This window comes from Agelaius tricolor, unplaced genomic scaffold (assembly GCF_023055355.1).
Source record: "Agelaius tricolor isolate 1412-34295 unplaced genomic scaffold, bAgeTri1.0.p SCAF_30, whole genome shotgun sequence".
NCBI classification, from domain to species: domain Eukaryota; kingdom Metazoa; phylum Chordata; class Aves; order Passeriformes; family Icteridae; genus Agelaius; species Agelaius tricolor.
The window spans coordinates 4,230,754-4,255,461 of record NW_027269290.1 but is presented as its reverse complement, the minus strand read 5'-3'; the positions used below and the strand labels follow the sequence as shown (position 1 = coordinate 4,255,461).

The 24,708-nt window shown below is 50.2% G+C and overlaps 1 protein-coding gene across 1 annotated transcript; it reads left to right on the top strand.

Moving 5' to 3' along the window:
• The first annotated feature begins 1,518 nt into the window (after positions 1-1,518).
• IKBKE (inhibitor of nuclear factor kappa B kinase subunit epsilon) lies at positions 1,519-24,285 on the top strand. Its single transcript, XM_071450235.1, has 20 exons — positions 1,519-1,826; positions 2,724-2,864; positions 2,955-3,084; positions 4,405-4,586; positions 5,523-5,683; positions 6,784-6,894; positions 7,553-7,732; positions 8,070-8,272; positions 8,825-8,889; positions 8,969-9,060; positions 9,697-9,798; positions 12,722-12,791; positions 12,869-12,981; positions 14,284-14,360; positions 14,928-14,967; positions 15,841-15,942; positions 19,054-19,150; positions 19,683-19,780; positions 21,460-21,531; positions 24,001-24,285. The coding sequence occupies exons 1-20, from the start codon at positions 1,740-1,742 to the stop codon at positions 24,032-24,034; spliced, it is 2,157 nt and encodes a 718-aa protein (XP_071306336.1). The 5' UTR covers positions 1,519-1,739; the 3' UTR covers positions 24,035-24,285.
• The last annotated feature ends 423 nt before the right edge of the window (positions 24,286-24,708 follow it).

Sequence of the window (24,708 nt, the reverse complement as noted above, 5' to 3'; positions counted from 1 at the left end):
CCACGTGCTGATGAACTCTGAGAACTTTGGAGGCTTTGTTGGTGAGGATGGAGCCTTTAGAGACATCCATATCAGCCTGGAACAATTCCTGGCAGTGGGGCCCTGATGCTGAGCTGGTCACACTGAAAACAGAGTGAGCAGGAAAAGGAGCAGCCCCACTCTGCCCAGTGCAGGCAGCAGAGTGCCCTGAATCCCACATCCTGCCCTGCATCCCAGCCTGAACCCCACATCCTGAATCCCTGGCCTACATTACATATTCCACCCTGTCCTGCATCCTGCATCCCACCCTGTCCTACAAACCATCCTGCATCCCACATCCTGCTCTGAGCCCTGCATGTCACCTGCATCCCACATCCCACCCTGCACCCCACATCCCACCCTGTCCTTCAGTTCACCCTGAACCCTCCTCTGTGTCCTGCATCCCATCCTGCATCCCAAATCCTGCATCCCACCCTGTCCTGCATCCCACATTCTGCCCTCCACACTGCATGCCACCTGTATCCCGCATCCCACCCTGTCCTACTCTTCACCCTGCACTCTCCTCTGCATCCAGCATCCCACCCTGCATCCCACATCCTGCTCTGAACCCTGCATCCCACATCCTGCTCTGCACCCTGCATCCCACATCCCACCCTGCATCCCACATCCTACCCTGTATCCCACATCCCACCCTGCCCCACATCCCCGACAGGAAGCCCCAACAGTGCCAGCCTTGCCAGGCAGTGCTGTGTCCGTGCCCAAGCACTGACCCCGTGCTAGCACAGATAACAAGGGCTGAACACCGACCCTGGGCACAGATCCTGACCCGGCTCTGCTCCCCAAATCCCCACCTGGCAGTGCCGATGGCAGCCGGAGCTCAGCACCTTCTGTCACCACTGGAGCAGCCCGGGGATGGCAGCCCGGATGCCGGGGCATGGCTGCCCACTGTACCCAGGGATGGCAGCCCAGGTGCTCCGGGGTATAGATGCCCAGGTGCTCCGGAGGATGGCAGCCAGGTGTGCCCGGGCATGGCTGCTCGCTGTACCCAGGGATGGCAGCCCAGGTGCTCCGGGGGATGGCAGCTCCGGTGCCGGGGGATGACTGCCCGGCGTGCCCAGGGCATGGCTGCCCAGCATGCCCGGGGATGGCTGCCCAGCATGCCCGGGGATTGCTGCCCGGGTGCCCGGGGATGGCTGCCCAGGTGCCCAGGGATGGCAGCCCGGGTGCTCCGGAGATTGCTGCCCGGTGTGCCAGGGACGGCAGCCCAGGTGCTCCGGGGATTGCTGCCCGGTGTGCCCGGGGATTGCTGCCCGGTGTGCCCGGGCATGGCTGCTCGCTGTACCCAGGGACGGCAGCCCAGGTGCTCCGGGGATTGCTGCCCGGTGTGCCCGGGGATTGCTGCCCGGTGTGCCCGGGCATGGCTGCCCGGCAGGGAAGTTTTCTCTCGAGCAGGAAGCTGAGGCGTTTCCTCCTGCAGCGTGGCCGTGCTCGCCGGGCGGGTTTTGCAATCCGCGGGTTTCAGTTCCCGGCCGGGGAGGCGCCTCTCGCCCCGCGCTGCTCCGCTCCGAGCTCCGGCATCCGCCGGGCTCCTGCTGCCAGCCCCGGCACGGCCCGCGGCTTCTGGGGCTTCTGGGGCTTCGGGCAGCGCTGCGGGCTCGTCCATGCTCAGCCTCGGCCCCGTATCCTGCATCCCACCCTGCATCCCACCCTGCATCTGCCGCGCTTCCCGGAGGGGCTCGGTGGGATAAACCTCACCGGACATGCAGAGCACCCCCAACTACCTGTGGAGCACCGAGGACCTCCTGGGCCAGGGGGCCACGGCCTCTGTCTACAAAGCTCGCAACAAGGTGAGCGGGGGCGGCTGGGGGGGCAGGAACCCCAAAGTGCGGAGCCCCGGTGCCCCCATCCCTGCCCGAGCCCCGCTCCGCTCGCCCTCCCGGGCATCCTCGCACCTCAGGCGCAGTTTGCGTTTTGTTTTGTTTGATCTCCCTGTGCAAAAGCAGGGATAAACCCATAAGACCCTGTGGAAGACCCTGTGGAACTGCAAAACCAGCAGCCACCTTAGAACACACACTCACCCACCGGCTTCACCGACACAGAAGCTGCTGCTCTGGGTTTGTCGGTTGGGGCGACCTTGGAGCAAAGCAACACCTCCAAACATTGGACCATGCCTCTAGGCTGAGAGGCGCTGCTTTGCCTTTTATTTTCACTTTCCACGGGGCTCCTTCCCCTGCTCTGCGGGTCGGGGGCGGCTTTTGGGGCGCTCCCCGGCTCCTTCTGGCGCAGGGGGAAGGAGCTGCTGCTTCCCGGGGAATGCCCAGAGCTTTTGAAAACCCCATCCTTGGCCATTTGCATACTTCGTGCAAACACTTGCCGGGCTTGGAGCGGGCTCTCCTCCTCCTCCTCCTCCTCCTCAGCAGCCTTTGAAGTTTATTAAGCAAACTGCGGGCGCGGGCTGGGAACATCCCCATCCCTCGGGGAGCCGCCGGCCCGGGCTGCAGATGGGAACTCTTTGTGGGGCCGGATAAACACAGCGACACTCAGCACGTGGGTGCCGGGACAGGAAGGGCAGGGAGGTGAATAACAGCGGTTTGTTTGTGCAGCCGAGCGCTGCAGAGGCGTCATTTCATCATTTCATCGTTTACACCCCCAGTGGGAGCCGGGACAGAGCTCCTGGAGCCGCTTCGCACGTGAATGGCATCACTTGGTGTTTTCATTCCCTCTTTTTTGCTCTTTTTTCCCAGAAATCGGGGGAGCTGGTCGCTGTGAAGGTGTTTAACAGTGCCAGCTACCTGCGGCCCCAGGAGGTGCAGGTGAGAGAGTTCGAGATGCTGCGGAAGCTGAACCACAAAAACATTGTCAAATTATTCGCCGTGGAGGAGACAGTGAGTGGGAAATCCCGGGGCTCCCCAGCCAAGGGAGGGCACCTGGGGGGGACACGGGGCTGGCTGAGCCCTGCCCTGGTCCCCCCGCAGGGCAGCAGCAAGCAGAAGGTGCTGGTGATGGAATATTGCTCCAGTGGCAGCCTGCTGAACGTGCTGGAAGACCCAGCCAATGCCTTTGGCCTGGCTGAGTCCGAGTTCCTCATCGTGCTGCAGTGTGTGGGTGAGTGGGGGGCTCAGGGACCACAGCAGGGATTGGGACCCTTCCAGCTGGGGGCTGGTGGGACCCTGCAGGCAGCAGCCCTGGGCAATGGAGTGAGGGGTCGGGAACTGCAGCCCTGAACAGGGTGGGGTTGAGCTCAGTGTTGAGGGTTTCTCCTTGCTCTGGGGAGCTTCTGTGCCAAGGAGCTGTGCCCTGCCATGTCCTCATCCTCTCCATCCCCCCAGTCACACTGATCCCCATCTAAGTGCAAACACCTCTCGGGTTTTGGTTGTTAATTGCTGCCCTGAGATGTGCAGGGTGTCTCTGCTTCACCCGTGCATCTGAAGAACGAGTCTGGACTCTTCACTTTTCGCTCTTGAGGTTGTTTATTAATTCTTATCTATAAAATTTTCTTTCTGCCCAGCTGAGGTGTGCTCAGCAGGGCAGCCACAGGCACTCTGACCGCCCCTGAGGCAGTGTTGTCCTTTTATACTACAAACTACATATAACATATTTACACTTAATTCCCAATACCCATCACCTATGTTAGACAGTGCACTTCTACTCTAAACCAATCCCACAGTGCCAACATCACAGCAGAAGATGGAGACCAAGAAGAAAAAGAAGAAGAAAGGCTGGACACGCCCAGATCCCTCCATCTTGTCCCCAAAACCCTTATTCTAAAAATCCTAAAATCTACATTTTCACCCTGTGATAATTTTATTATTAGACTGCTAAAACTTCTGTGGTTTTCAGGTCCTCATACAAAGCTGGTAATTTGCTCCACGGGTCATAATCAAATCCCCAGGTGCTCTGGGATTATTGTGGAGAAACTGGACATGTTAGGAGGGCTTGTAAAATGCTCAGTCTCGATGAAGCAATAGCCAGGGAACAACAAGCCTTAGAGAGGGTTCTCAGAGGTGACAATTAGGGGTGTCAAGGGCTTTACACTTTAAGGGATCCGATGCAACATCTAGAGGAGCCCTTGGTAAACTTTGAAGTGGGACCTCTAAACGAAGAATTTGAATTTTTGGTTGATACAGGAGCAGGTAAGTCCTGTCCCAACAAAGTATCAGAAGGCATGGTAACTGTTAGAAAATTTTGTGAGGTATTGGGTATTTTGTGAGGTATTGGGTATTTTGTGAGGTATTGTGCGTGCCAGGGTCTCCGAGCCCCTCGGCGGGGTCCTCAGCAACTCTGGACACCCAGAGGGATGCACCTTGTTCCAACAACCACCACGGCATTTACCCCCTCTCCAGCCCTTTTCTCATCCCTAAACTCAAACTGGCCCCCCCTGTGGCCCAGCCCCACGGATGAATTTCTGCCTCCCCCTTGTGCCAGTGGCAGGGATGAACCACCTGCGTGAGAATGGTGTCGTGCACAGGGACATCAAACCCGGCAACATCATGAGGCTGGTGGGGGAGGACGGGCAGAGCATCTACAAACTGACGGATTTCGGAGCCGCCCGGGAGCTGGAGGATGATGAGAAGTTTGTGTCCGTCTATGGGACAGAGGAGTACCTGGTGAGGAGGGCACGTGCCGGGCTGGTGGCCCTGGGAGTCCTGGGGGAGGCTGGGCCCTGTCCCTCAGTCCTGCAGCTGAGTCACTGGCAGAGCCTCATCTGTGTTTTTGGAAGGGCAGGGGCTCGGTGCTTTGTGGCAGGGTTGCAGGTGATGGTTCTTGGAGGAGCCAGAGCTGTGTTCCAGGTGATGGTTTTTGGGAGGAGCCAGAGCTCTGTTAGAAGTGATTTTTTTTCGGGGAGGGCCCAGAGCTGTGTTCCAGGTGATGGTTTTTGGGGAGGGCCCAGAGTTCTGTTGGAGGTGAATTTTTGAGGGGGGAGGGCCCAGAGCTATGTTCCAGGTGATGTTTTTTGGGGAGGACCCAGAGCTCTGTTAGAGGTTTTTGGGCAGAACCCAGAGCTCTGTTAGAGGTTTTGGGGAAGACCCAGAGCTGTGTTCCAGGTGATGTTTTTTGGGGAGGACCCAGAGCTCTGTTAAAGGTAATGTTTTTCAGCCAGGACCCAGAGCTCTGTTCCAGTTGATGTTTCTCAGCCAGGACCCAGAGCTGTGTTAGAGGTTTTTGGGGGGACCCAGAGCTGTGTTCCAGGTGATGTTTTTTGGGGAGGACACAGGGTTTGTTAGAAGTGTTTGGGAGGACCCAGAGCTCTGTTCCAGGTGCTGTTTCTCAGCCAGGACCCAGAGCTGTGTCCCAGTTGATATTTTTCAGCCAGGACCCAGATCTGTGTTAGAGGTTTTTGGGGGGACCCAGAGCTGTGTCCCAGTTGATATTTTTCAGCCAGGACCCAGAGCTGTGTTCCAGGTGCTGTTTCTCAGCCAGGACCCAGATCTGTGTTAGAGGTTTTTGGGGGGACCCAGAGCTGTGTTAGAGGTTTTTGGGGGGACCCAGAGCTGTGTTCCAGGTGCTGTTTCTCAGCCAGGACCGTGTCTGTGTGCCCCCAGCACCCTGACGTGTACGAGCGGGCCGTGCTGCGCAAGCCACCACAGAAGGCCTTTGGTGTCACCGTGGACCTCTGGAGCATCGGTGTCACCTTCTACCACGCTGCCACCGGCAGCCTGCCCTTCGTGCCCTTCGGGGGACCCCGCAGGAACAAGGAGATCATGTAGGTGCCCTGCCAGCTGTGCTGGGGAGCTGGGGCTGTGCTGAGGGTGCCTCGCTCTGCTTTAACCCCACCTGGCCTCAAAGCCCTGCCAAGGGGAGTGTGGGGAGTGTGGGGAAGAATCCATGTCCCATTTGCCACGTTTTCCCTCCAAATGGGATGCTGGGGTGGAACACTGGCATCCCTGCCCATAGCAGGGGGTTGGAATCAGGTGATCTTTAAGGTTCCTTCCTGTCACAGACGTATTTTCTGAAAAATCCTTTCTCTAGGATTTTTCTCCTGAGAAGCCTCAGAAAAGAAATGTAAACAATAACTATCTGATGGCTGTGGAATGTGGTCTGGAGATGGTTTACCAGCCAAAGATGCATCTTTGATTGGTCTCATGTGATTGTTTTTAATTAATGGCCAATCACAGTCCAGCTGTGTCGGACTCTAGTCAGTCACAAGATTTTATTATGCATTCTTTTCTAGCCCTCTGATGTCTCCTTTCTCTTTCTTTAGTATAGTTTTAGTATATCATTTTCTTTTAGTACATTATATTTTCTTTTTATATATATTTTATATATTATATTATTATATATATAATATTATTATATATTATATTATTATGTATAATATATTATTATATATAATATATTATATATTATTATACATTATATGGTTGTATATATTTTTATATATTTTACAATTTTTATATATGATATTTTCTTCTTAGTATATAATTTTCTTTTAATATAATATATATCAAAAAATAATAAATCAGCCTTCTGAAACGTGGAGTCAAGATTCTCATCTCTTCCCTTGTCCTGCAGACCCTCAAACACCACCACACCTTCCAACCCAGATAACTCTGGGATTCTGTAAGATGCATTCCCAAGTCCTCCTGGCTAAACAGCTGGAAGGGGAGGCAGGGTTAATGGAAGGTTCTGACTGTTCCTTGCAGGATTTTCCCTCTGGGCACTTCCTTTTCCCTCAGTGAATCATGTTTTTCCCAGCACATCCACGCTCTGCCCTTTCCTTCCACCTGAGGGACTCGGTGCCCAAACAGAGCTCGCTTGGCTCGAGTCAGCAGCAAAAAAAGGTGATTTTGTACCTTCCCACAGGTACAAAATCACCACGGAGAAGCCTCCTGGGGCCATTGCAGGGATCCAGAGGCAGGAGAACGGGAGCATCGAGTGGAGCTACGAGCTGCCCATCACCTGCCGCCTCTCCACGTGAGTGTCCCCTGCTGGGGCTGGGTGTCCCCAGGCAGCACAGGAGGGGTTAACAAGGCGCTGGAACTTTTCATCTTCAGCTGTCACAGCTTTCAGAGCACATCTCTGCTTTCCAGACAGGAAAAGGGGGTGCAGGGCAGTGTTTGTGACTCAGGGTTACACCAGCCCATCAAACTTCTCTTCTTCCCTGTGGCATTCATGTTTTCTGGAAAAATCCCTTTGCCCAGGACTTTTCTCCTGGGAAGCTGAGAAGCCTCAGAGGAAAAGGAAAATGATAATTGTCTGATTTGCTTCTCCTGTGTTTTGCTCATCTGGAATGTGTTTGGGGATTGTTTACCCACAGGTGATTGTTTGATTGGTTTAATGTGAGCTGTTTTGGCTCTTTGGCCAATTGGGGCCCAGCTGTGTCAGGACTCTGGCAGGAGCCATGAGTTTTCATTATTATCTTTTCATAATTTCATTATTAGCTTTCTAGCCTTCTGTCTTTATCCTTTCTGTATTCTTTAGTATAGTTTAGTTTAGTATTCTTTAATATAATATAATCATAAAATAATAAATTAGCCTTCTGAGAACAGATTCATCATTCTTGGAGTCAGATTCGTCATTCCTTCCTTTGTCTGGAGGCAACCCAAATACAAAACTTCCCTTGCTGCTGCAGGGGGCTGAAGGACCAGCTGATCCCCATCCTGGCGAATATCCTGGAGGTGGATCAGGAGAAATGCTGGGGATTCGACCAGTTTTTTGCAGGAACCAACGACATTTTGCACAGGATGGTGGTGGACGTGTTCTCCCTGCAGCAGGCGTCCTCCCACCGCATCTACATCCACTCCTACAACACGTAAGGCTGGGATAGGGATTCATTTGGGATTTGGGAATGGAGCTGTGAGTTCCCCTCGCTTCAACAGCAGAACCTGGGGGCACCACTGTGCCCTTTGCACTGCTCCCAAGGCAGGTTAAAACACACCAGGCTCAAATCAGCCTTTGCTGGGAGTGCACTAGCAGAGCTCTGGGCACACTGAGAGCCTCAGGGGGCTCTGCTGACCTTGTCTGATATTTTGCTAAGAGAAAATATCAACATCTTGGTATTTTGAGGGCAGCAGGCTGCTAAAGGGATGGAAATCTGTGTGCTCACCTCTTTGCTTAACCCCATCCTTTCCCTTCTTTCTCCATTTCAGTACCACCAAGTTTTTAGACGCCGTCTTCAAACAGACAAACATAGCCCCTCACCATCAAGAATATTTTTTTGAAGGACACCTGTATGAGCTGGATCCCAATCTACAAGCTCATCATTTCTGCAAAACCACAGAGAGCAGCCCCCTGACTTTGCTGAGCACCTCAGAGCAGCCCGAGGACGTGGTGGGGGTCCGGTACCGAGACCGTGAGTGTGGCTGGAGAGGGAGTGGCTGCTGGAAGAGGGATTTGTTCCAGTTATTACCCTGAGAGATTTCCCATTTCCTGCGTGATCCCAGCTCCTGGGGCCTGGGCAGTGTTTGACCTGGATCCCAGTTCCCACTGGAGTTCCCAATTCTCCAGACTGGTTGCTTTTCCCACTGCCAGGCTGTGCCAGTCCCCATTCCCAGCAGTGACCCCACTTCCAGCAGCAGGAGCACTGGTTTCCCAGTGCCAATTCCCAATCCTGATGCCACTTCCCAGTGCCAATTCCCAGTCCTGTTTCTGGTCCCTGCAGTGTGATTAGGGGATTTCAGGGTCAGTTTTCCCCTGCCATGTGCTGCTGCTCCACAGCCACACACCATGCTGAGCTTTGGGAATTCCTGCCTTCATCCACGCTCCCAAAGTATCTTGGAGGGCTTCACTGAGCCTCCAACACTGAGGCTGAAATCCTGAGTGTCCCCAGGGTTTATCTGGTGGGTGGGAGCTGCCCACAGCCCCCAGCTGGTGGCAAACCCCCCGACCCCGCCTGTCTTTGCAGCGGCGCTGGAATTCCCAAAGTTCGTGCCCAGGGTGGACGTGGTGGCCGACTGCAGTGCAGCCAAGGTGGGTGTGTGTGCCAGGGCAGTGTGCTGGCAGTGCCCTGTGCCTGGCACAGGCCCTGGCAGCGCCCTTTGCTTTGCAGAGTGCCGTGGGTGCTGCTCACCAGACCCTGCGCGTGGGGCAGGCGCTGCGGAGGGGCCGGGAGCTGCTGGCCAGGGGCCTGCACTGGGTGATGTGAGTGCCAGGGCCACTGCTGGGCAGGGCACAGGGGGCACACAGCCTGCCAGGGCTATGGGGTTGCTGGGTTAAGGGGTTTTCAGCCTCTTCCTGCTAGTGCAGACCAGTGGGGATGGTGGGGTGGGGCGCTGGGGGACTTGGAGGGAGCAGGGCAGGAGGGGCTCTGTGTGCCCATGGGGCTGCACCTGGAGGAAAAACTCCTCGGTGTTGGGAGGATGCTCCTGTCCTCCTTTGTTCCTTTTGGGTGACTTTTTTCAGTTTAGGAGAGGCTGAGGAAAAAAGCAGAATTATTCCTTCCTCCCTTCCTCCCTTCCTTCCTTTGTATTTTATTATTGTCATCACTGTGTGCATCTATTGGAAGTGTTCCTGCCCAGGGCAGGGATTTGGAATTTAAGCTTTAAGGTCCCTTCCAACCCAAACCATTCCATTATGAATTTCACTGCCCTACCCACCCCTTTTGGGACAGGACAGAGGGTGAGAGACCCTAAAAGCAGCAGCCACACCCAATTTTAGGTTCACCAGCCCCCAGTGTCTCAGAGCAGCCTGAGAGAAGCCACCAGCTCCATCCCCACCCAGGATGGATCTGTGGTTTCAGGGAGCACATCTTGGGGGGGGTGTTTTCTCTCTTGGCAGAGGGACCCTGAGGACAGAGTGCTGCAGGATTTTGGAGCAGAGGAGAGGGGCTCACTCCGTGCTCACCTGCCTGCAGCTCACCATGGGGAAGACACACGTGCTGTAAGTGAGCTGGACTGTGCTGGGGGGATATGGGGCTGTCTTGGTTTGGAAAGACAGGAGTCTGCTAAGGAAGGCAGGAGCCTCCCCTGAAATGGAGAATGTAAACCCTCCTCACCCCTCCAAATTGCTAGAAATTTTAAATTAAGGGGCTCTCAGGCAAAAATATGGGAGCAGGAAATAATGGTTCTTTAATAAGGAAGAAAAATAAAAGGATAAAATAAACAGTGCAGTAAACCAAACCAACACTGCCAGAGTCAGAACCCAGCCTGACACCCTGTGGGTCAGGGTGCTGGCAGCAGAACCATTGGAATTGTGGCTCAGCCCTCCTGCAGTGCCAGGGCTGGTTCTGCTGGAGCAGGGATCCTGGAGAAAGGTGCAGTCTCTGCCTCTGAAGATCCAGGGGCAGAGGCAGCTGCTGTTCCTCTGGGCAATCCAGTGCAGAAGCTGTGCTGGTGTTCCAGAATCTCCAGATTATATCCAGGTAGGAATGCTTGGCTGGTGTTCCAGAATCTCCAGATTATATCCGGGTAGGAATGCTTGGCTCCTCCCTCTGGGCTCACATCTCCCAATGGGATGCTGTAGTTCTTATCAGCCATGCAGGGACATTCAATGGCTGTTATCAGCACAGGTCCCCTCCCAAGGGAGGAGTGATTGTGGTCACTCAGAGAGAGATAAAGCAAACTGCCCACTGGACAAAGGTAATCTGCCATAGGGATGGTAATAGAAAACATCTTGCATTGCTGGAACAGGGGCTCTCAAAGGCCCTGGATAATCAGGAATAAGGAAAATGCCAGGAATAAGTTGATATTGTGGATGTAGGAGGCTTTTTCACTGTCTGGGAAATGAGTCACTCTGGCTGTTTGTCCCTCTTTTCTTCAGTTTTTAATGATTTCACAGGAGGCCAGAGTTAGTCCTGACTCTGGCTCCTGCTCTGGGCTTTTCTGACTGTTACAGCCCTCGAGCAGGAAGGAGCCAGAGCTGCTGCCAGCTCCAGGGAAAGGAAAACTGAGAAAATTGGGATAAAATAAAGAGCAGGATGGCACCAGCTCCAGGGAAAGGAAAACAGAAAATTGGGATAAAATAAAGAGCAGGATGGCACCAGCTCCAGGGAAAGGAAAACTGAGAAAATTGGGATAAAATAAAGAGCAGGATGGTACCAGCTCCAGGGAAAGGAAAACTGAGAAAATTGGGATAAAATAAAGAGCAGGATGGTACCAGCTCCAGGGAAAGGAAAACTGAGAAAATTGGGATCAAATAAAGAGCAGGATGGCACCAGCTCCAGGGAAAGGAAAACTGAGAAAATTGGGATCAAATAAAGAGCAGGATGGCACCAGCTCCAGGGAAAGGAAAAATGAGAAAATTGGGATAAAATGAAGAGCAGGATGGCACCAGCTCCATGACCCCATGGGGATCTGGCCCCTATCACCAACCCTGGAGAGCTGAGCTGCATTCCCAGGGATCCAGCATCCCACCAGCCCTGGGGAGAGGTCCCATTTCCTTCCAAGAATCTTCACTGAATTATGGAGGAACCCTGGGCTGCCCTCAGTCTTTCTCACACCCCCCTTCCCACCCAGCTGCCCTGGGCCGAGCTGAACCCATTTTATCTCAAGCAACCCACGGATATTTTATTTTTCTGCTGCTTTTTTGTTGTTGTTATAGTGGAAAATTCTTTGCCTCTGGGTTGCTGTTCTTTCATTCCATTTAGCAAAGTCTCTTAATTTCCATTTCATCTGGATAAAAAAAAAATAAATAAAAAATAAAATGGGGACACGTGGTTCCCATTGAGTGCAGCCCTCAGGGCTGGAGTGCCAAGAGCAGCAGAGCTGCAGCTGGGTGCTCTGGCTCTTCCAGCCCTTCCAGCTCTGCAGCAGGAACATTTCTGCTGACTTAGCCCCTGTGCCACGCTCAGCCTGGCACACAGACACCCTCCCAGCTGGCCTGAAGCCAGTGGGTGTAAAACCAACAATTTTGGAACAAATTGGACTCAACAGGGCGAGTTTTTACCAGATCAGCACTTTGCATCTCGTGGCTTCTTGGGTTGCTGTTGATAATTGCAGCCCCAAGATGTGCAGGATGTCTCTGTTTCACCCATGTGTCTGAAAAATGAGTCTGGACTCTTCACTTTTCGGTCTTGAGGTTGTTTATTAATTCTTATCTATAAAATTTTCTTTCTGCCCAGCCGAGGTCTGCTCAGCAGGGCAGCCACAGGCACTCTGACCACTCTCAGGGCAGTGTTGTCCTTTTATACTACAAACTACATATAACATATTTACACTGAATTCCCAATACCCATCACCTGTGTTAGACAGTGCACTTCTACTCTAAATATAACATATTTACAATTAATTTCCAATACCTATCAGCTATGTTAGACAGTGAGCTTCTATTGTAAATATAACATATTTATAATTACTTTCCAATACCTATCACCTGTGTTAGACAGTGCACTTCTACTCTAAACCAATCCCAAAGTGCCAACATCACTGCAGAAGATGGAGAACAAGAAGAAGAAGAAGAAGAAAGGCTGGACACACCCAAGTTCCTCCATCTTGTCCCCAAAACCCTTATTCTAAAAATCCTAAAATCTACATTTTCACCCTGTGATCATTTTGTTATTACACCATTCAAACCTGTGTGACTTTCAGGTCCTCATACAAAGCTGGTAACTTGCTCCAGGGGTCACAATCAAGTCCCCAGGTGCTCTGGGCTGTGTGCCAGGGTCTCTGAGCCCCCCGTGGGGTCCTCAGCAACCCTGGACACCCAGAGGGATGCGCTGAGTTCTGACAGTGGCTCTGAAATCTGGGTTGCTGCCCAAGGAAATCCCTTTGCAGCCCCCAGGACCCCAGCTCGGGGTGGATCCCTGTGCCAGTTGTTTGCCAGCACTAATCCCCCTTCAGCAATCCCCATTTTCTGCCTTCCCCAGGTACGAGGCCGTTCCTGCAGGCAGCAGGGCCCCAGCTGGGCTGGATGTGGTGAAGCCAAGGCTGCAGAGGGTGAGGAGCATCCCCGGCCCCAGGAGCCCCCAGAGCTCTCAGAGCAGCTGGTCCCAACCTCTGCCCCTCCTCTGCAGGTGGATGAGGAGCTCTCCCAGTGCTCCCACAGCATCTTTGACTTCCAGGGGGCCCTGGATGGGATTTTGGCCGAGCTGGTGAAGGACAGGCAGCAAGTGCACGAGGACAAGAGGTGTGTGGGGCAATCCCTGGTGCCACCTGGCTGTCCCCACAGGAGCCCTGGGCTGGATTGACAAGTGGAGGGGATTTTTAGGCTGCAAGTTTGGTTTGGATGCTCAGAATTTCTGCAGGAGCTGAGGGCGGGATCTGTCCTGTCCCTGTGCCCTCCCTGCCTTTTCCCTGCCCTGTCCCAGTTTTTTCCCATCCTTCTCCCATTCCCAGCTTTTGTCCCACCAGGGCTTTCCCTGCTGCCAGCCCTCACCAGAGGCAGGTTTCACTCTGAGGACAGGAGCTGTGTCCTGCAGTCCCCTCATCCCACCCAGGCAATGAAATCTCCCTCAGCTTCTGTGGGAATTCTTGGATTGGGATTCCCCCCTGGATGTGGAGCCCTGTAAGAGCCTGAATGAGAGATGTGGGACTCTAGACAGTCTCCAAAATGCAGTTTATTACATCCAAGATGTCACAGCAGTCCAGGGTTGTGACAGAGCTGTGCCCACAGCTGTCAGCTCCAGCTGCAGCCAGGCCTGGAGACCCTTTGGGTTTGGTTACAATGCATTCTATACTTTTCTTTTGGTCACAATGCATTATTTACTTTAATTTTGGTCACAATGCATTCTATACTTTTCTTTGCTGAGCATCTTCATACCGTAGAACCAATCTATACCTTAACTATTATCTATAGCCTATCATAACTACTATAATTACCATATTCCTGTTACTGTTCCCCAATCACTCAAAGTTAGTACATTACAGTTTAAGCTAGAAGTTGTTTTTCAGTTTTCTTGCAGTGGAAAATTCTGAGACTTTTCTTCTATTTGCACCATTTGCTGACTTGTTTGCCTGTGCTCTCTTTCTGCTTGGTAAAAACATCTTCTTGTTTGGGGTGGGTTTATCCTTTGCTCTAAGCCATAAAAACCCCTTCTAACTAACACACCCTTTGCCTCTTTAGTTATCCAGTAAGAATGCCTCAGCAATTCCTTTCTTCTATATCAAAACTTGCTTCCATCTCTATTCCTTCATCAGACTCTACATTCAAAAATCTTTCTGCCAAGCACCCACATCTGTGAGACTTCCCTGTCAAACTTTCCTCCTTGCCAGCAGAGCCCCACAGAATGGAGCAGTTCCCCTGCCAAGGGTGCCACACACACACACAGGGGCCGATGTCCCTGCTCACAGACAGGCAGGGGAAAAGCAGAATTCACATCCCACCCCAAAGGGATAAGTTCCCTCCAAAATGCTGATTTCAGCCCAAATGCTGATTTCAGCCCAAATGCTGATTTCAGCCCAGCCTCACCCCCTCCCTGCCCCGTTGCAGCATCCAGCAGATGGAATGCTGCCTGGAGAAGATGCAGATGATCCACAAGCAGTTCAAGAAGGCCAGGACGTGTCTGAGTGAGTGCTGGGGCTGGGGACACCAGGCAGGAATGGCCCTGCACGTGGGAAAATGGGTGATTTGGGTTTGCTGGGATCAGCAGTGACTTCATGGAACCTTGCAGGGCTTTCCTGTTTCTGTGTCCTGGCATTGCCCTGGGGGCTGAGCCAGGAAATGTGGTAGCAGCCCCCAGCTGGATAATAATTATCATTGTCTCTATGATGCAAAAGGTATGAAAAGCCACTTTATTATTAGAAATTTACAGTTCTTATAGAAATAATGGTGAACTTAAGACCTGATTGGTCTCAAAGTGAAAACCTCTCACACTATTGGTGAATCAGCAGTGGCACACTCTGGAGAACCGTATCTATAAACAATGGTGATAGAAAGGGAAATAATAATTGTTTGGATTCTCTCCTCTAAGATTCCCAGGCTCAGCCTGGGAGAAATTATCTCTATTCTTTCTTCAACTGAACAGAAAATATCCACAAGGAAAATCCCCTTCAGCCAGCTCTGTGTGCAGTGAAATTGCCCATTTCTTGGGCTGTCTGCAGGAAATGTGTGGTGACCTTGTTTTTCCTCCCCAGGGCTGAGCTACAACGAGGAGCAAATCCACAAGCTGGATAAGTGAGTCCCACCCTGTCCCCTCCCCAGGACCTGCCCCTTGCTGGCTCTGGGTGGGCCCCAAAGGGTTAAAAATTGTTAAAAATTGGAGGTTCCTGTGTGGTTCCTCCTTGCAGGGGCTCTCCCAGGGAAGGTTCAAGCCCTGAGCTCTCTCAGATGGGGCTGTGGGAGCAGAGGTGGGCACAGGGAGCTGGTTTGGGGTGGTTGAGGGGACAAACCCATCCCAGGCTGGGCTTACTCAGGACTTGGTCTGTGTGAGCAAAAGACCAAAAAAAGGGGTTTTTTTGCACTGAGATGGTGATTTGGGAAGTGTCCCTGCTTCCCCCTGTGCTTGTGGAGTGCCTGAGGGGTTTGGTACCTTTCAGTTTGCACCCAAACCGGGGGAGTTCAGCACAGGCAAGAAACAAAATTCCCACTTGAAGCTGCAGCAGGGAGGGTGAAATTCCACAGACTCCCTTGTCTCAGTCTAACCTTGAGCATTTGCCCTAAACTCCAAGGCAGAGACTGCTCAGCAGTGCCCTGGGTGGGGGACAGGGGGTGAATCCCCCAAAATGTCCCTCTCCAGGGGTATTTTGTTTTCTCTGTAACTCTTTCCTGAGCATCCAGGGCTTCCAAGTGCTCTCTGCTAAGGATGGAGCGTGGAGATGGAAATGGGGATTTTGGGACATGCTCTTGGTATTTTGTATTTTTGTATCAAATGCTTTTTGTATCCCCCAAAACCAAAATTCTCTTTGTATTTTGTATCCCCCAAAACCTCCCTCTCCATCACAGCCAGGGTTTGTTTTCCCTGGAACTCCTTTCTTTCTCCACCCTGTGATGTTCCTTTTCGCACACTGAAGGAAATAATGGTGTTTTCTCTCTTATTCCTGGCTTTAGGCTGAATTTGGGGAACCTGGCCAGGAGGGTTCTGTCCATTTTCCAGAATGACTGCGTCCAGCAGTACCAGGAGGCCCTGGCCCTGCACAGCAGCAGAATGAGGTACCAGCCCCACCCAGGGATTTGGGACAGGCCACTTTGTAGTGGAAAAGATAATAATAATAATAATAATAATAATAATAATAATAATAATAATAATAATAATAATAATAATAATATCATATATAAATTTCTATAATTTATAATATATAAATATATAAGTAATATATTATAATGTTCTATTATATTTTCTATTAAAAGAATAATATCAATTTTATATGAAAATATTTTAATTATTTTATATTAAAATAGTATAGTTTTATTAAATATTTTATATTAAAATAATTTATATTAAAATTAATTTATATTACAAATAATTATCAGAATTTTATATTGCAATAATAATATAATTTATGTAATATTATATAAATTACATAATATATAAATTATATAAATTACATAATATATAAATTATATAAATTACATAATATATAAATTTCTATAATTTATAATATATAATATAAAAATATGTGAATTATATTATATTATATTATATTATGATATTTTCTATTAAAAGAATAATATTAATTTTATATTAAAATATTTTAAATTAATAATTTTATATTAATTAGTATAGGCTTATTAAATTATTTTCTATTAAAATAATAATTTATATTAAAGTTAATTTATATTAAAATAATTATTTAAATTGTATATTTTGGTAATAATAATAATAATAATAATAATAATAATAATAATAATAATAATAATAACAGCCCTCCACCAAGGATCAGGGCTTCCAAGTGCTGTCTGCTGTGATCCAGTGGAAAGATGGAAATGGGAATTTTGGGAATTGCTGAGGGACTGCACAGGGGTGACAAACCCTCCAAGAGCTCTGTGACCCCAGCTGGATCCTATGCCATAGTTCTGCCCTGCTGTTTAAAGTTTATGTTTTAAAACGCCCCCAAATCCCCTAAACTTGCAGCTCTGGCATGGGGGGAGAGGTTATTTTAGTTTATTTTATTGGGACAGAATTGCCATCGAGACAGAGAGAAATGGGAAGGATTTTCCCACTCCCTGGGAAAGATTTTCTGCTGAGCAGTGCTTGGGGAATAATGCAAAGAGCAAATTACCCCGTGGTGACTGAGGGCAATCCACAGCCTGTGGCAACAGGCAGGGAGAGGACCTTGCAAAAATTGGAATTTAATGGCAAGGAGAGGAGCAGCCCCTCCTGGGCTGCCTGTGGCTGGAGGGAGGAGGAGTTTCTGGAATTCCTTACAATTAAACCCATTTTTTGATCCTGTTTCTGCTGGGGAGTAGCCCTGGGCTGGATTGACAAGCGGAGGGGATTTTTAGGCTGGAAGTTTGGTTTGGATGCTCAGAATTTCTGCAGGAGCTGAGGGCAGGGTCTGCCCTGTCCCTGGGCCCTCTCTGCCTTTTCCCTGCCCTATCCCAGGTTTTTTTCTTTCCCCATTTTTTTCTGTCCCAGTTATTTGTCTTTTCCCTGTTTTTTTTTTCTTTTCCCCAGTTCTTTTCCCAGTTTTTTCCCCTGTTTTTTCCTCCAGTCTTTTCCCATCCTTCCCCAGTTCTTTTCCTTTCCCCAGTTTTTTTCCTTCCCCAGTTCTTTTTCTTTTCCCAGTTTTTTCCCCTGTTTTTTCCTCCAGTCTTTTCCCATCCTTCTCCAGTTCTTTTCTTTTTGCCAGTTTTTTTCTTTTCCCCAGTTCTTTTTCTTTTCCCTGATTTTTCCCAGTCTTTTCCCATCCTTCTCCAGTTCTTTTCTTTTTGCCAGTTTTTTTCTTTTCCCCAGTTCTTTTTCTTTTCCCTGATTTTTCCCAGTCTTTTCCCATCATTCTCCAGTTCTTTTCCTTTTCCCATTTTTTTTTTCCTTTCCCCAGTTCTTTTTCTTTTCCCATTTTTCTTTTCCCAGTTTTTTCCCCAGTTTTTTCCCATCCTTCTCCCATTCCCATTCCCAGTTTGTCCCACCAGGGCTTTCCCTGCTGCCAGCCCTCACCAGAGGCAGGTTTCACTCTGAGGACAGGAGCTGTGTCCTGCAGTCCCCTCATCACACCCAGGCAATGAAATCTCTCTCAGCTTCTGTGGGAATTCTTGGATTGGGATTCCCCCCTGGATGTGGAGCCCCACAGAATCCATGCAGTGCAGGACACTAAAAATGGACACTAAAAATGGTTTTACCTCTGCTCACATGGAGGAAAAATCCTTCCCCAAGTTTTCCTGAGGTATTTTCGTACCTGTTTTCCTGTCCTTGTGGAGAAAGCACCATGAGTCACAGCTGGATATTTTTAATTTCTCCTTACTTCAGTTTTAATTGTCCTGTTTTGTTTCCTGCCAGGGTTTGTGGGGCGGTGTTTGTTTTTGTGGGGACTTGGGCTGGATCATTCACCTGAAATATTCTTTCCTTTGTTTTTTTAAAGCCAAACCAAACATTTTTATTTTTTTTTGAATTCAACTCCTGGTGTGGCTGCTGGGTGTGAGGAGCCTTTTCTGGGTAGGAACAAGAGGCCCAGTCTGTGCTGGGTGAACTGACAGGTCTGAGCTGCCTCATTTACAATCAACTTTCCCTGATTAATTAGCTCTTAGTGCTGTTTGGATAACCTGGCCTAATGGTGGCTGCTGCAGCTGCAATTGCAGCAAGCCCTGACTCATTTGCTTCCCTTCAGGATTTTGAATCCAGACAGCTCTGCAGAAAGCAGCGTGCAATTAAAACACGCAAAATATAAAACAAAATACAATAAAATATAAAATATAAAATATAAAATATAAAATATAAAATATTATATATATTATAAAATATATATTATTATATATTATATATTATTATATATTATAAAATATTATAATATATAATATATGATATATATTATATATTATAAAATATATAATATAAATAAAATATAAAATTAAAATAAAGTATAAAATATAAAATAAAATTAAATATAAGCTATAAATAAAATATAAAATAAAATAATATGATATAAAAAATAAAATATAAAATAAAAAATAAAAAATATAAAAATATAAAATAAAAATAAAAATAAAATAAAATATAAAATAAAATAAAAAATAAAATAAAATCTAAAAATAAAATAAAATAAAATAAATTAATGATGCCAAGCATTGCCTGGGAGTTCTGACTTCATTTTCTCTTCTTTCCAGGAAAGTTTGTGAGATCAAGAGGCACCTGAAGAGGCTCAGCAACCGCATCAGTGCCTGCAGTGTGGAGATGATGGAGTGCCAGGACTGCCTGCAGGGCGTGGGTGTCCAGGGCTGCAGCTCCTCCTGCTCCTCCCCAGCAGCCCCTGGGCTCAGCAGGAGAGCCCTGCAGGGTTCCTAAACCCCTTTTTATGGGTGATCCAGGCTGGAGGTGCTGTTTTGTCCCACTGTGTGAGCAGGGAATGGGGAAACCTTTGGCCAAGGTGCTGCTGGTGCCAGGGATTGCCTGGCAAGGGGGGTGTGTGCCCAATAAATGGGAATTGCAGCAGGAGGAAAATGCTGCTTCACCTCCAGCTGCCACGGCAGAGCTGCTGAGCTGGGGCACAGCCCCTGGGAGTGAGCTGGTGCTTGGGTTAATTTATTTAATTGTTCTGGAGCAGTGCTGGGTGTGACTCTGTGGGTGCTGCTGTTTGGCTCTGGCTCAGCCCCAAGGACAGCCCCTGGTGTGGCACTGCCAGCACTCTCCAGTTCCATCTCCATCTCCATCTCCATTTTCATCTCCATTTTCATCTCCATCTCCATCTCCATTTCCATCTCCATCTCCATCTCCATTTCCATCTCCATCTCCACAGGCTCTGGACAGGCTTCTCCAGCTGGAGCAATGGAATTTGGCCCCTCCTGTGCCTCCCCCTGTCCCCCTGAGCCAGGCCTGCCAGGAGATGGCTCTGAGGTGAGTCCTTGGCTTGGAAAATACCTTTGTGTGACTCAGGGAAGGGGAAACTGAGAGTTAAAAGCTTTTATTCCAGTTTCAGTCTCGTGAGAAGGGTGAGACAACACAGGTGCTAGAATTCACACCAGCACAATCAGAAGCTATTTCCTGATTACAAAACACCATAAGCATTTCTTAGCTTATTAACTTTTTGTCACACCATGCTGCAAATGCCTTAAAACCAATCATCTAAAACTGCCCCTTGTGGGTCCCACTATAATACATCTTTCATAGTTCTATTTCTCCAAAGTATTTAGTTTTATTTGTAAGGCCATTTTTGAAACTTTTTTTCTAGCTCTATTTCCCTCTCAACAACATCTATCTTATTCCATATCATTTCTAAATCAGAGTTTCTTATCTCATAGGGATGAATACTGTGTGGGCCTTCTGTTAGACCCCAAGAACTCTCTACAAATCCATTTCCCACCCTTGGGAACAGGGGTCTGGGGACAGCCCAGCTCCTTAGGGGGGGACAGAACCTCCTGCTGCTCATCTTGGGAATGGGGTGAGGGCTCTGTGTCTGCAGGGCTGGGAAGGTGTGACCCTGCTCCGTGTGACCCTGCTCCGTGTGGCCCTGCTCAGTGTGATCCCTGCTCCGTGTCCTGTGGGGCATCCCAGCCCTTCAGCAGGAGCTGCTCCCATGGGAAACAGGGGCTGAGCAGTGCAGAAATCAGGGCTGGATGTGCCCCTGCAGGAATGAGGGGCTGGATGTGCCCCTACAGGATGCAGGAATTAGGGCTGGATGTGTCTCTGAAGGAATTAAGGCTGCATTTACCCCTGCAGGATGCAGGAATTAAGGCTGGATTTGCCCTTGCAGGATGCAGGAATGAGGGGCTGCATGTGCTCCTAAAGGATGCAGGAATTAAGGCTGGATTTGCCCTTGCAGGATGCAGGAATTGGGGCTGGATTTGCCCCTGCAGGATGCAGGAATTGGGGCTGGATCTGCCCGTAAAGGATGCAGGAATTGGGGCTGGATCTGCCCCTAAAGGATGCAGGAATTGGGGCTGGATCTGCCCCTAAAGGATGCAGGAACTGGGGTTGGATTTGCCCCTAAAGGATGCAGGAATTTGGGCTGGATTTGCCCCTGCAGGATGCAGGAATTAAGGCTGGATTTACCTCTAAAGGATGCAGGAATTGGGGCTGGATCTGCCCCTTAAGGATGCAGGAATTGGGGCTGGATTTACCCCTAAAGGATGCAGGAATTGGGGCTGGATCTGCCCCTAAAGGATGCAGGAATTTGGGCTGGATTTGCCCCTAAAGGATGCAGGAATTAAGGCTGGATTTGCCCCTAAAGGATGCAGGAATTGGGGCTGGATCTGTCCCTGCAGGATGCAGGAATTGGGGCTGGATTTACCCCTAAAGGATGCAGGAATTGGGGCTGGATCTGCCCCTAAAGGATGCAGGAATTGAGGCTGGATTTGCCCCTGAAGGATGCAGGAGCTAGGGCTGTGTCCCTGCAGGAGTTGGGGCTGTATTTTCCCCTAAAGATGCAGGAATGAGGGCTGGCTGTGTCCCTGCAGGAGTTGGGGCTGTATTTTCCCCTAAAGATGCAGGAATGAGGGCTGGCTGTGTCCCTGCAGGAATTGGGGCTGTATTTTCCCCTAAAGATGCAGGAATGAGGGCTGGCTGTGTCCCTGCAGGATGCAGGAGCTGCTGGAGCAGATGAGGTCGGTCGCCTGCGATCTGCAGCTCAACAACAGCATCATCGAGAGGTGAGTGAGAGAGTGAGTGAGTGAGTGAGTGAGAGCGTGAGTGAGTGAGTGAGTGAGTGAGTGAGTGAGTGAGTGAGTGAGTGAGTGAGTGAGTGCACCCCGGGCTGCTGCTCCCAGTGGGATCCCTGCTCCTCACTCTGCTCCTCACCCTACTCCAAGCAGGATCCCTGCTCCTCCCACCTGCTCCTCATCCTGCTCCTCACCCTGCTCCTCATAGCATCCCTGTTCCTCACCCTGTTCCCAGCAGGATCCCAGTTCCTCACCCTCCTCCTCTCCCTCCTCCTCTCCCTGCTCCTCATCTGCTCCTCACGGGATCCCAGCTCCTCACCCTGGTCCCAGCAGGATCCCTCCTCCTCACAGGATCCCTGCTCCTCATCTGCCCCTCACAGGATCCCTCCTCCTCACCCTGCTCCTCACAGGATCCTTCCTCCTCTCCCTCCTCCTCTCCCTGCTCCTCACCTGCTCCTCACAGGATCCCAGCTCCTCACCCTGGTCCCAGCAGGATTCCAGTTCCTCTCCCTGCTCCTCTCCCTGCTCCTCACCAGCTCCTCACAGGATCTCTGCTCCTCACCTCCTCCTCTCCCTGCTCCTCATCTGCTCCTCACAGGATCCCTGCTCCTCACCTGCTCCTCACCTGCTCCTCACAGGATCCCTGCTCCTCACCTGCTCCTCACCTGCTCCTCACAGGATCCTTCCTCCTCTCCCTGCTCCTCTCCCTGCTCCTCACAGGGTCCCTGCTCCTCACAGGATCCCTGCTCCTCACAGGATCCCTGCTCCTCACCTGCTCCTCACCTGCTCCTCACAGGATCCTTCCTCCTCTCCCTGCTCCTCACCTGCCCCTCACAGGATCCCCGCTCCTCTCCCTGCTCCTCACCTGCTCCTCTCCCTGCTCTTCTCCCTGCTCCTCACCCTCCTCCTCTCCCTGCTCCTCACAGGATCCCTGCCCCTCACAGGATCCCTGCTCCTCACCTGCTCCTCACAGGATCCCTGCTCCTTTCCCTGCTCCTCACAGGGTCCCTGCTCCCCACCCCGCTTCTCCCACCCAGGCTGTGCTGGAGGCTCTGGCTGAGCTCTCTGGGACCCACCAGGCCCAGCCACAGCCCCTCTCCCATGGGGTTTGCCCCGTGTTTGCATCACGGGCTGGCAGCAGCAGAATTCTTCTCTCTTGGAGTTTTAGCCAAGGATTTCTCCATCATTTCATCCCCCTCTTTTCACCCTTTTCCCCAGCACTCACTGCTGCTCACTGCCGTGGGGGACTAGATACAGATTTTTCTATATGAAAACCTCTGCAAAACCCAGAGTCTGTGATTATTTTTTTTACCCTAATATCCAATTTAAAGCTCCCCTGGTGCAACTTGAGGCCTCCTGTCCTGTCACTTGTTACCTGGGAGAAGAGACCAGCTCCCCCCTCAGCACAGCCTCCTTCCAGGGAGGTGGGAGCAATAAAGTTCCCCCAGAACCTCTTTTTGTGGCATTCACATCCTCTGAACATCGAGAGACATCATTCTCTCTCCCAGGATTTTTCCTGGGGAAGGAAGTGAGAAAGTTCAGAGAGAGAAGAGAAAACAATTCTTATTTCTATTTGAGAAAGCTCAGAGAGAGAAGAGAAAACAATTCTTACTTCTATTTGATTTCTTACTGCCTTTCCCAGGAAAAGTCCTGGCAGAGAGAATTGTGTCTCTCTGTTCAGAGAATGGGAATACCACATCCTTTTCTCCAGGGTAAACACCTCCAGCTCCTTCAGTTGCTCCTCACAGGAGAAGTTTTCCAGCCCCCAAATTAAAGAAAACCTCTGGGTTTGCAGATAGAAGAGGTGTTGGTGTGGTTGGTGTGGCTTTAAACTAAAAGATGAAGGATTTAGATGAGATATGGGGAAGGAATTGTACACATTCCCATTGTCCATTTATTCAAGCTGAGAAAAGCTGGGAATCGCCCTCCTGTGATTTTCCTCCTCTGCATCCTTTCCTCGAGGCTCTGAATGCAAATGGACAATGGGAATATGCACAATTCCTTCCCAATATCTCATCTAAATCTCTCCTCTTTTAGTTCTAAGCCATCCCCTTGTCCTGTCACTAAAAAGTCACTTCCCTCTTCTTTAAAATCCTGATTTTCATGGAGCTGTCTCCCAGGATGGTATTGGGAAAATGAAAGTCCAGAATGGTTTTAGGAGGTTCCCAGCCAGGTGCCAGCTAAACCTTCACCCTCAGAAATTTCCTTTATTTTAGGTAATTCCTGATACAATGAACAGCTTGTGGAGGACATCCCTGGCCAAAATTCGGGGATAATTCTCTTTTACTTTAAAGCCATCCCCCTTGTCCTATCACTAAAAAATCACTCTCCCTCTTCTTTAAAATCCTGATTTTCATGGATCAGCACATCCAGGAGTTCTTAAAAGACAAACCCCCAGGAACTGGGGATCCAGCCCTGTTTTTAGGGCCACATCTGACCTGAACCCTTTTGTCCCTGCAGGTTGGGTGGGGCTGCTCCTGCTCCCAGCGTGTGAGGGACACGGTGAAGGTGCAGCTGCTGAACCAAACCCTCCCAGCAGAGGGAATTCACAGCCCCTGGAGCCACGGAGCCGCTGGATTCCCGTGCCTGGGAGCTCTCCGTGTCCTACCTCTGTGCCCCAGCACTTTGCACCTTCTCCCCCATCAGCCCCGTGTGCCCTGGGCCTCTGCAGGTTTGGCCAGAAAATCGAGTGGGGTTTTAAATTTTTCTCTTTTTTTTTTAAAAAAAAAAAAAAAAGGTTTGAAGGACGTGGTGTTTTCATGGTTTCTCTGCATCACTGTGTCCGATGAGGAAGAAGAAGAGCTTTAATCTTTCGTCCTCTTACTTATTTAGGAATTATTCTCACTTTTAACGTGCTGGAGTGGGGCAGGGGGTGCTGGGGGCTGTGGGAAGGCATTGCCAACCCTTCCCTGCTGCAGAGGGATGGGATGGAGGGGGAACACATCCCTGCCACCGTGCTGTCCCTCGGGAATGGCACAGAGAGCTGCGGGAGGGCCCTGCTGGCCCAGCCCTTTGTTAGGGACGATGGTTCTGCTCCTTTCCCGGCTGTTTTGTGACCTGGGCGTTGATGAGGAGCTGCGATTCCCTGATGAGCAGCCAGGGCGGGTGTGGAGCAGCGATGGGGATTGCCAGGAGCTGGGGCTGGGAGCTGGGAGCAGGAGATGCTTG